The sequence below is a fragment of the Monodelphis domestica genome, chromosome 1 (assembly GCF_027887165.1).
Source record: "Monodelphis domestica isolate mMonDom1 chromosome 1, mMonDom1.pri, whole genome shotgun sequence".
Lineage (NCBI taxonomy): Eukaryota > Metazoa > Chordata > Mammalia > Didelphimorphia > Didelphidae > Monodelphis > Monodelphis domestica.
The window spans coordinates 614,196,965-614,209,083 of NC_077227.1; the positions used below are offsets into that span (position 1 = coordinate 614,196,965).

The 12,119-nt window shown below is 39.2% G+C and overlaps 1 protein-coding gene across 2 annotated transcripts in view; it reads left to right on the forward strand.

Annotated features, from left to right (window-relative positions):
• OVOL2 (ovo like zinc finger 2) overlaps positions 1 to 12,119 on the forward strand; it is a 51,161-nt gene that overhangs the window by 15,896 nt on the left and 23,146 nt on the right. For both annotated transcript variants that reach the window (XM_007476648.3, XM_016427642.2), the window contains one exon: positions 5,246 to 5,435. In XM_007476648.3, coding sequence (XP_007476710.1) covers positions 5,246 to 5,435 — 190 coding nt within the window. The remainder of the gene's footprint in view (positions 1 to 5,245; positions 5,436 to 12,119) is intronic.

Sequence of the window (12,119 nt, forward strand, 5' to 3'; positions counted from 1 at the left end):
AAACACATTTAATAAGTACTTTTTATTTCTAGTTTACCATGCTGATGTACTAGGAAAGAAAAACAAGATACTGGTCCTGTGCTCAAGATCTTTAAGTTTAATAGGAGATTCAAGACTCATCCAAAGAGAAATAAATAAGAAAAAGATAGATGTATAAAGGAAGTACAAAATACTATGAGATTAGATTTTAATTTGGACTTGAAAGATGTCATTTCAGATGGCAGTGAGCAGATGGGATGACTTCACTCCAGGCATTGAGAACACTGGACTGGGGAAATATTAGGAGATACTTACTAAACCATTTGGGGCATACGTAGTGTGGAGTATAAGAAGTATACTGTACGACAGGGCTGGACATGTTTGAATTTGACCTTATTAGTATTTATATTATTACCATAGATAGTATAAGGACTAAAAATGGATTCACCCATTTTAAAATTGAGTTTTAAAATAAGAGTTATAAAGTAATATTGTGGTCGCAGATTTTAAAATATTTTAGCTTAAGTCAAAATGACTTAGCAGCTTTTTATTTACAAAGAGGTGGAAAGAGTGAAAGTGGGAAATGTAGAGACAGATTCTTAAGCAGCCTACTGGTCTTAAGAGCTTCTTCAGGGAAGTGAAGTCCAGTTCAGCACCCCTGCAGGAGACTTCTTCAGGTCTTGATTTCCCTGTGGAATCTTCAGCCAGAAGTCCAGCTCTTTTACAGCTGGAGCCACTCATCCAGCAAGCCAAGGCAGGATTCAGGGAAAGAGTCTCCTCAAAGCCAAGGCAGGAATCTCAGCCACTCACTCCAAACGCCAGGAAAGGAATGGCAGAAGGCCATGTTCATCTCTTCTTTTAGGCTCCTTTTTCGTGTCATTTCCTGTCTCTGCCCCTTCTTCACAGAAAACAATTGCTGTCTTTCAATTTGCTAGCCCTGCCCAGGGCTGGGCAGTTCCCTTTGGAGGTGAGAATTTTTGACTGGTGAGCTCTCTTACTTAATATTGAGTAGGGGTGCTTTGAGTTCTTGATTGATTGAGTTAGAGGTTGCTGATTGATTTCATTAAAATAGACAAAGAGATAATTCTATCTTCACAATAGGCAGAATACATTTAGATTTCATTAACTTGGAACAAATACTGTCCATTGTGTTTGACCTGAATTCTGTTGCCTCCTAGTGTTTTTATTTGCTTTATTATTACATGCTATGAGTATATATATTGATATATATTGAGGGCTAGTTCTCTCAGGAGAAGTGAACACTAAATAAAGGGAACACAGGGGTCCATTTGGATGGAAGATGACAGGATCAAAGGGGGCTTTGGAAGATACCACAAATCTAGTTTTATTGAGAATTGAAACCAGTATATATAGGAAATTTTGCTCTAGTAACTAAAGAAGCATTACACCAATCATGAACCAATCAGGAGTTAGAAACATTACAACATAATTAACCAATCAGGAATTAGGAGGATTACAGAAAAGGGGGGTGGCAGCTGTTCAATTTGGTCATCTTGAAATACAAAAGGTTCTTAGGTCTTTGCATACATGTGTCTATGAAGATACAGCCCTAAGATCTCTTGCTTCAAAGGAGCAATGCTAAGGCGTTGTAGATATGGTTCAAGGCTTACTGCCTGCCAGACAAATATATGTAATATATAATAATGTGTTAACACATAATATTTTCATCTTTAACCAATGGCGAGCCATTGAAGGTTTTTGATTTAAGGTGTTTGGAGGAATGCATATTTTATGAGGGGTGTATAGAATGGATTGGAGGATGCCCCTTTATTAGAACCATCCAGAGGGCTCTAAGCTAGGGTGGGAGCAGTAGGGATGCACTGCAGATATATTATGGAGTTAAGATTGGCAATACTTGGAGACCAGTAAATGAGATGGAAGCAAGGGAACAGTCAGAGACAACATTTAGGCTTCAGTTATAGTCTTGGAAGGACAGGAATGGAGTTTTTGGGTAGAGATGCTGAAAGTCTTTTCTTTGGCAGAAATGGATTAAGCACTGTTATGAATTCAGAGAAATAAGATAAGATCCTATCTTCGAGGCGTTTAAAAGCTTATAATCTAGTTGCAGAAACTATACAGTTGTGAAACCCTTAGATAGTAGTTTAAGACAGCAGATAATGACATGTTAAATTGAGTGGCACAGATTGGAAGTGTTCTAGCTAAGAGGAGGCAGAAGTCTGTTTGGAAAAGTTGTCCTGTGGAAGAGAGATCAGACTTGCCCTGCTTGTCACCAAAGGCAGGACTGGCAGCCATGGGTGGAAATCACAAAGAAGCAGATTTAGGCTTGACAAACTATCTAATTAGACTTATCCAAAAGTGGAATGGGCTGCCTCAGGAGCTATTGGGTTCCTTTTCATTGGAGAAGCTGAATGACTTGCTGGGAGCCATCAAATCCACACTGTCTGATATAGTCACAGGTGGAAACCAGGGACTGCACAGCGGCCCCCAGGAAGGATGGAAACACCTACTCAGACACCCCCCCATGTGACTTCTCTCTCATTAACACCCCCTATTATTGGAATTGTTACAAATACTATTCTTACTCAGCTCCAGGAAAACTCCACCCTTATATGTAATGATATAGAAATTCCCCTTAGAATATTGCCATATGCTTACAAAGTCAGACCTAAGGACTCCTATGTACCCTTTTTAGATAAGGGATCATAGATGGGACCCCCTCTAGGAGTAAACCCCCAACAAAACTGTACTGTATATTAATTGCCTTTCTTGGAAAGGCTGATACATTCCACCCCACCTCACTGGATTGTGTTAACTCTGTAGGCAAGGCAATATGTCTTGGATACTTTAGTAAAACATTGGAGAATGAAAAATTATTACTGAATTAATATTTAAACTGGGTAACTGGGCTATGTTGATTATACTCTTTGACCTCAAAGTCTAGACAATTATGTTGTGTTGATTGTATCCTTAGAAGTCTGATTGATTATGTAGTTGATTAGTGTAATGAATAATCATTCTTAGCTTAACTACATGTCTGGCACCTCACGGGTTAATGAGAAACTGACCTCTAGTTGAGCTACATCCATGATGAGAACGCGTATATCTTCTAAGCTTTGTGTTTGTTGTTAGAATCCATGGAGTTAAAGTTTGTAGGATAATTATAGAATGTCAATCAAATGATTTGTTAAAAGTTAATGTATGACTTTTTCCATTACCTGTAAGGAAGCATATATATTGGAAATGAAACTGTGTGCCAAGTAGATATGTACTCCTTGAGTGTATAAATAAAAAGATCAGCCCAAGTCTGAGCGGAACAGTTTTTGTGACAACTGGCTGCAGGTGAAAACTTTAACTATCTCCCATCTTCTTCACTCGCCGATGCCATCACATCACCAAGGACCCCCGATCCCCGGGAGGGCTGGTTTCCCCCTGGCAATGACTGTTCCCATCAGCTGTGTTGTAAGAATTCTTTTTCCAGTTTGATGTGAACTCCATTGATATTCCTTCCAAATCTGAAATTCTGTGTTTTAGTGTGAGATGGGTTGTCTGGGAAGGCTTCATGGAGCCTGGAGGGAGAAGGGCTCGAGATGCATTTTGAAGGATAGGCACAATTTGTGTGAAGGAAAATGAGGAGGAGGCATTTCAGCATAACACCTAGTCATCCTCTTGCTGAGACAGTCACAGTTATATTCCCATGAGAATTCTTCTGGTATAGTGAAAAACAATTTATCTGTAGTCAATCTGGGCTTTGCCTCTTATTAACTCGAACAAATTATTTTCTTTTCTTTTCCTTTCCTTTCTTTTCTTTTCCTTTCCTTTCTTTTCTTTTCTTTTCTTTTCTTTTCTTTTCTTTTCTTTTCTTTTCTTTTCTTTTCTTTTCTTTTCTTTTCTTTTCTTTTCTTTTCCTTTATTTTCTTTTCTAAATCCCTAGTAAAGCATCAGAATCTAAATGGGAATGAGGCAGGCATGAATTATTTGTATTCTGTTTTTCCTCATCTTAAAAATGTAACAACTAGTAACAGCTCTAACACAGAAGGACAAAGATTAGGTGATTGGGGTTAAGTAAGTGACTTGCCCAGGATCACATAACTAAGAGGTCTCTGAGACCAGATTTGACCCAGGTCCTCCTGACTACTCTATCCACTGTGCCAACTAGCTGCCTCAAGTTATTTAATTTTTCTGGTCTTTTTTTTTTCCTTTCTTCTGGCTAAGCAATTATTAAGATTTCTTTGAGCTCTGACCATCTCTGATCCCAAAGACTGATTTCTTAGATAAGTGATTGGTTCAGGCATGCAATTTCTTTTAGTAAATAGAAAACCACTGAAAACAGTAGTAATCACTAAATAGGTTCCTTCTGGATGGCTAGAGTTTTTTTTTTCATGACATAGTATGGGAGAAGCTAGGTGGCACAGTGTATAGAGTGCTGGTCCAGGATTCAGAAGGATTCTAAGTTCAAATATAGTTTCAGACATTTAAGATCTATATGACTGTAAGCTTAATTCTGTTTGCCTCAGTTCCCTCATCTGTCAAATGAGCTGGAGGAGGAAATGGCAAACCACTTCAGTATCTTTGCCAAGAAACCCCAAATGGGGTCACAAAGAGTCAGATATAACTGATGGATAAAAATGACATGTATGGTTTTAATTTTAACCTCAGTGATCAATTAGAGATCTTCATGGACGAGGAATTTGATGCTTTCTTATTATTGACCTCTGGACCTTAGTTTCTTCATGTGTAAAACCCAAGGAATTGTATTAGTTGACCCCAAAGGACCCTTCCAGTGCAAAATCAAGGATCCTATGATTTGTCTCTGCCCCAATGCTGCTTTTCAGACTCAAAAAGATGAGGAAAAACAGAATACAGATCATTTACGCCTTCCTCGTTCCTATTTGAATTCTGATGCAACATGAAGCATTTGCCTGGTATTTTTAGATAGTGGAAACCACATGCAGCCAAAGCTAGAGGCTTATTTTCGGCAGAACATACTTCTAAGTAAGCTGGTCCTACCCTTCCCCCCATTAGATCGTTGACCTTTTTATCAGGCCTTTTTGGGGGGAATGTCTGAAGCCAATAGAGTGTAAGTTCCTTGACGGCAGACAATTTTCCTTTTCCTTTTTTTTTGTCTTTCTATCCCTAATTCCTGCCCAATGCACAGAGTAGGATCTGATTGATTGTCTGTTGAATTGAACCCAAACCTCTCTTCACTCCACTTCAATTCCCCCGTCTCCTCCTTTCTAATCAATTCTCATTATCGGCTGACTTGGCTTCTCTCTCTGCCTTCCAGTTCACAACTGGGACCTGCAATGAAGCTATGGTGTATAGTTGTGAGCTGTGTGGCAAAGGCTTCCGTCTCCAGAGGATGCTGAACAGACACCTCAAGTGCCACAACCAGGTGAAAAGGCATCTGTGTACCTTCTGTGGCAAAGGCTTCAATGATACTTTTGACCTGAAACGGCATGTCCGGACTCACACAGGTAAGGGAGGGCGTGTGTGTGTGGTGTTGGTCGTGTTTTTATTTCTATTTTTTATTTAAAAAAATATTTTTTTCCTTTTCAGTTAAAAAAACCAAACAACCCTTACCTTCTGTCTTCAAATTAATATTGTGTATTGGTTCCAAAGCAGAAGAACGGCAAGGGCTAGGCAAATGCAGTTGTGAATCATCCAGAGTCACACAGCTAGGAAACATCTGAGGCCAAATTTGAACCCAAGTCCTCTCATCTCTGGACCTGGCTCTCTATCCACTGAACCACTTAGGTGCCCCAATTTGGTCCTTTTCTGATAAGCTTCTTTCTTACCCATTGAACCTGCCTAATATTATGGAAACACCACGGCAATTAATCAAAACCTAACCACGTAGGGTCAGGGTTGGACTGTATTTTCAGTTCTGTAGACTTTTATCTTTTTAGTAAAAGACTGCGAAATGGGTTTCATCATTGGTTCTTTGGGGCCAAGCTTTCTTCCTGAATCTAGGCAGCTTTTTGTTATTTTTAGTTCTAGATTCTCTTCCCTCCCTTGTCTGTCTTCTCCATCCATTGAGGAGGCAAAATAGATGATTCCCATCATCCTTTGCTTTTTTCATTGATGTTATATTTATATTCATTCATTCATTCATTCATTTATTTATTTATTCATTTATTCATTCATTTATTTATTTATTCATTTATTCATTCATTTATTTATTTATTTACTTCTTTCTTTCTTTCTTTCTTTCTTTCTTTCTTTCTTTCTTTCTTTCTTTCTTTCTTTCTTTCTTTCTTTCTTTCTAGGCCCTTACCTTTTGCCTTAGCACCAATACTAGATACTGGTTCTAAGGCAGAAGAGTGGTAAGGGCTGGACAATTGGGGTTAAGTGACTTGCACAGCTGGGAAGTATCTGAGGCCAGATTTGAACCCAGGACCTCCCATCTTTAGGCCTGGCTCTCAATCCACTGAGCCTCTCAGCCACCTCCCACCCCCCATTATGTTATTTTTTTTTTCCACTTTGGACCACTTTATTCAGGTCTTCCCATTCTCCAGACATCAGCCATCATTTCTTAAAACTTTTCTCCTTTTCCAACTGTCATGGCCCATTGGAGAGAACATTCTTGGGGAGAGAGCACTGGGCCTGGAGTCACTAAAGAAAACTTGAGTTCAAATCCAACCTAGGATACTTCCTAGATGTGCGATGCTGGGCAAATTATTTTGCCTTCTGCCTCAGTTTCCCTAGGTGTAAGATGGAGATAATCACATCACAGAGTTGTTATGAGGAGCAAAAGTGTTACTTGTGAAGGGCTCAGCAGAGTTCTTGGCACATCTTAAGTACTTAATAAGTGCCTTTCCCTTTCCTCCAGTGTGGAAGAAGGAACACTGCTCTTGAAATCAAGAGGCTCTGCCTTAGTTGAAAGTTCTCCAACTCAGGATTGAGGGCAAGTCTTGTGATCTGAGCCTTGGTCCCCTCATCTATGACACGGGGATACTGAGATCCGCTCTCTGCCTCACAGTTATTGTGGGGACTGCGTGGGATGGTCCAGATGAAAGCATCTGGAAAAGTATGAAGAATTGGACAAATCCAAGTTACTGTGAATTATTCCACGTTCTTCTGTCTTCTTTGACTACCGAGATGGCACTGTTCCCACTGATATTTTATACAACTTTCCTGGGAAATGAGCCTAGTTCTAAATGGCACTCTGTTCTTGTTGAAAGGACAAAAACAGAAGAAGGGAGATCTTCATTCTGTTTGCAATTCTGCCCCAGCCTCCCACTCTGACCTGCCACTGCTTTCGCTTCTTGTCCCTCAGTGTCCTTATTTATAAAAGGCATAAAATTTTCCTTGTCTTCTAACCCAGAGGTGGCTCATCAGTTAGTCGTGTCTGACTCTCCATGACCCCATTTAGGGTTTTCTTGGCAGAGATAATGGAATGGTTTGTCATTTCCTTCTCTAGCTCATTTTAGAGATGAGGAAACGGAGACAAACAAGGTTAAGTGCCCAGGATCATACAGGTAATAAATGTCTGAGGTCACATTTGAACCCAGGATCTCCCTCTCTCTAGGTCTGGCTCTCAATCCACTGAGTCACCCAGCTGCCCCCATTTTTTTAATAGTTGCCCCTGCAGGGAGGAGGGAAGAAAAAGAACATGAATCATGTAACCATGGAAAAATATTCTAAATCACATTAATTAAATTAAAAAATGAAAAATAAAATGAAAAAAGGAAGGAAGGGTAATTAAGTTGAACTTGCCACTCCAAAATAGTTGCCTCTGCATCTTCAGAGTAGATAAAGGAAATTTGACAATAGCGGGTAATGGACTTGGACAGCCTGGGTTTGAATCCTGCCTCAAATACTAGCTGTCTGATGATTGATGAATTAAGTCAATTTACTGCTCTCAGTTTTATTTTCCTCATCTCTAAAATGGGGGTCTTAAAAAACATCTGTAGCATTCCTTTTTATACATTGGGTTGATAGAAGGATCAAATCAGATATTATGTAAAGCACTTGGAAGAACTATATAAATGTGAGTAGTGACGCTGGGGTGTGTGCATTTAACATAGGTGACATTCTTTTTTAAATTGGGACCTCAGATTTTTGACATAGGCCTTCAAAATTCCATTTATTTAATTTATTAATTTAGAGTATTTTTCCATGGTTCCACGATTCATGTTCTTTAAAATTTCATTTATTTATTTAATTAATTTAGAGTATTTTTCCATGGTTCCATGATTCATGTTCTTTCCCTCCTCTCCAAGCCTATGAGCAATTCCACTGGGTTTTACATGTTTCATTGTTCAAAACCTATTTCCATATTATCAATATTTGCAGTAGAGTGATCACTTAAAGTCAACATCCCCAATCATATCTCCATCAAACCAACATGGGCTTTTCCAGTGAGGAAACTCCCTCTACTAATGTAAGTCAGCAACTCTTCTCATTGTCTTAGAGTTTGACTGTGGTGTAGAGAGATGGTGGGAAGGTGACTGACCCAGGGGCACAGAGCTATATATATATATATATATCCTTTCGATCAGATTGCTCTCCAGTTCACCAAGCTGCCTCCTAGGTGACATTAATTATACAATTAGTTACATTTTACTTCAATTACAGTTAGCTCTCTGAGTAGTGGATCAAGTCAATAGTTGATCAATAAAGTCTCCAGGTTCCAGGTTAAAATCTGTGGTCCCTCCATGGAATTTCCCTGGGGCACGGGGCTGTGAAGGGCCTCTTTGAAATGCTTTTCTTTTCCTCTCAGGTTTGGTGTATTAACATTTACTGAATGTTCATTGTATTTCAGAGTTCTTTGGATGAAGAAAAAAAGGAGTTGAGTGCTTAATCTGGAGTTTAGAGTCTAATGAAGGAGAAGGAAGATAAGACATAGGATGATATGGAAAACCTATAAAAAAAAACCTTTATTTTAAGATATTTACTTCTCTTTGTATGTACTATAACCTCTGTAGACTGCAAGCTCTTGAGGGCAGGCCCTGATTCTTTTTTTTTTTTTTTGTATTCTCAGATCGGAACAGTGATTTTCACATAGTAGTTTTCTGGGTTGAAATGGCAACTTAATTCAGGTACCCCAAAATACATGTAAGGGGGAATCAGTGGGGAGGGCTGAATTTTTCAGAGTACATTGGTTACTATCCTGGCTTTGCTGCTTATCTGTGTGATTTTGGGCAAATCACTTTTAACACATGGGCTTCGGTTTTCTCATCTGTAAAATGATGGAAGAGGTTTAGCCCAGATGATCTCTAAGGTTCCTTTCAGTTGTTAATCTATTATGCCAGGAATTGAGGTTAAATGAAGTGAACCAGCTACTCTTACAGAAGACATGGTGAAGGAGGTAAAATGTAAATAGGACTTGAAGGAGAAGGGTGTGCTGAAGTTGAAGAACAGAGAATGCATTCCAGATGAGGAAATAACCAGGAATTAAATTAATTTTATTTTATTTTAGCCAATTTAATAAATGTTCATGAAGTGGCTATTTTGCTAGTTTGATTCATATTGGGTTCAGTCCTCGCCCTCATGGAATTTATAATCTGGTAGGAGAGATGCATAAAATCTGTAGGTTAACAGATAACTATTAACTACAGTCAATAAGTAAGTCAATAAACTACTATTTGCTAGGCACTGTGCTATGGCTTGGGAAGGCACGTTTCAAAATATAAAGATAAAAATTATATATATATAAATATATAAGAGAGGTACAGATTAAATGTATAGATTCAAGGATGGAGTCAGGAAATAAACTGACCCCTTGAGAAAGAGGGGAGTAGATGAATAGTAAGGTTTTTGTTTTTGTTTTTGCCTAAAAAAAGTCATCCTATGAGATATACAAGTTGGCTAGAATTTCTAGCCCTGGAAACTCAGCGCTTCGGATTCAGGACTTTCATGGTGTGCCATGAGCTCCATTCCCTCTACTTCAGTGGTTTCAGTTTAAGGTTCAAGGAGTAAAAAAACAACAACAATAAAAAATAACCCTCCGCCCCAATTAACACCTCTTGGACTGACCCGGACACTCAGAGTGTGGTGGAGCAGTTTATCCCCTATTCTTGCCCTTTGGCCCTGGATGGCTGGCAGAGAGAAAGGTGTGGCCTGAATACACAGTGGTGAGCCTGGTGCCTGGTGCTCCGAGTCCCACTTGGGGCTGAAACATACAGAATCACGTAGATCTTGGCATTTTGAGATTTTGCTTCTGCATATTTTACTTGAGGATAATGCAAATGGCTCTTTTATAGAGGAAAAATTAGTATGTATAGTATTAAATAAAAATGATAACAATACACTGCCTTTATATATGGCAGCTAGGTGGTGCACAGAGAGAATGTTGGGCCTTCAGTCAGGAAGACTCATTTCCCTGAATTTAAATCTGCCCTCAGACATTTACTAGCTGGGTGATCCTGGGCAAGTCACAATCACCCTGTTTGCCTTAGTTTCCTCATCTGTAAAAGGAGCTGGAGAAGGAAATGGCAAACCGATTTACCGCCTTTGCCAAGAAAACCCCAAGTGGGTTCAGAAGTGGTCTGAAAATGACTGAAAAACAACAATAATGTTTTTTTTTTCTCCAAAAGGTTTTATGTATACATGACCTTATTGTAGGAGAAGATAATTCCCACTCACTGGATTGTAGTCTAGAGCAGAGATTTCCAATTTATAATTCTAGAAGGAAGCAGATTAACTGAGAGATGTTTAACAAAATAAAAAAATTTACAGTATAACATAGATAATATTAGCTTGTGGTTTTCTGAGTCAATATGTGGCTTGCAGGGATCCTTAGGTAGGGTTTAGTGGATGGTTTCTATGAGTTTTGACACTGCTGGGCTAGAAAACTGGCAAAACTTGGATAATAGAAATCAAATCAATGATGTTGCTTAAGATAGTTCATTAATCAATTATAACTTTAACAGAGCTCGTAATAAATTGGCAGATTGACTTAAATGAGTTTCCCCCCCCTCTTCTTCTTGTTCTAATTCAGTTTTTGGTGGAGGTACTAGTAGATATTGTAATATCTACTAAATATTACTATTAAATACTAAAATATAAAATCTACTAAATAAATATCTACTAAAATAGTAGATATTGAAATGGTAAGAGGGGAAAAAAAGCTGATGGCCTGAGTGATTCACAGACTTCCGTCCAGTGACATCCTCCTCCTCCTTGTTATTTGCCAAACAAGACATGCCATCTCTTTGCTCCTGGCATTTTTCTAGTTGTCCTCCATGCCTGGAATATTCTCTTAGCTCATCTCTCTCTACCTCCTGGATTCTTTGGCTTCCCTCAAATTGCAACTAAAATCCTACCATCTACAGAAAGCCTTTCCCACTCCCTCTTGTTTCTAGTGCCTTCCCTCTAGTCATTATTTCCTATTCACCCTGACATCACGGTTCACACGTTGTCTCCTCCATCAGACTACAACCTCCTTGAGGGCAGGAGTTGTTTTTTTTTCTCCTTTGTTTCCCCAGGACTTGAGGATGCCTGGCATGTTGTAGGTGCTTAATGATTTTTTTTTATTGGCCAACTACCTGGATAGCCTGCCCAGGAACAATTAAAAATTGTGCCCCAGGTATAAAAATAATCACTTGGGATTCCTTCCTAGCAGGAGGAGAAGGCCCTTTTCAGGTTTCTCAACTACTTATGGCATTCAGTTCTACTCTTGTATAAAGTCATATCTAATGATATGATATAAAATAAAGTAGATCCAGAGCTGAAGTTTGAGGTTCTGGGGCAAGTAGGTAGTTAAATAGACTGAGAATCAGGTCTAGAGATGTGACTGACCTCAGATACTTCCTAGGTGAGTCACTTAATTCCCATTTCCCAGCCCTCATCGCTCTTCTGCTGTGAAACTGCTTTGTAGTATTGATTTTAAGACAGAAGGTAAGGTTTAAAAAAAGAAGTTTGAAGTTCTGCCCATTTTCTGGTCAATGTATAAACTGACCAGCGTGAAAGATCCCATTATGGGGTCAAGTAGAAGGCACCATATTGTAGGGGAGACAACCTGGATCTCTCCTCAGAGGACCTGGGTCCCCAACTGCCAGAAGGACCTCAGGCAAGTAAAGTCTCCTCTCTAGTCCTCAGTTTCCTTATTTATAATGTGTCTTAAAGTGTTCCTTCAAGCTCAGTATCCAGGGCTGCCAGCCCCAAATTGCCTTACCAGAATTGCTGTGGCCAGAGGAGACAACAGTATTTGTTTG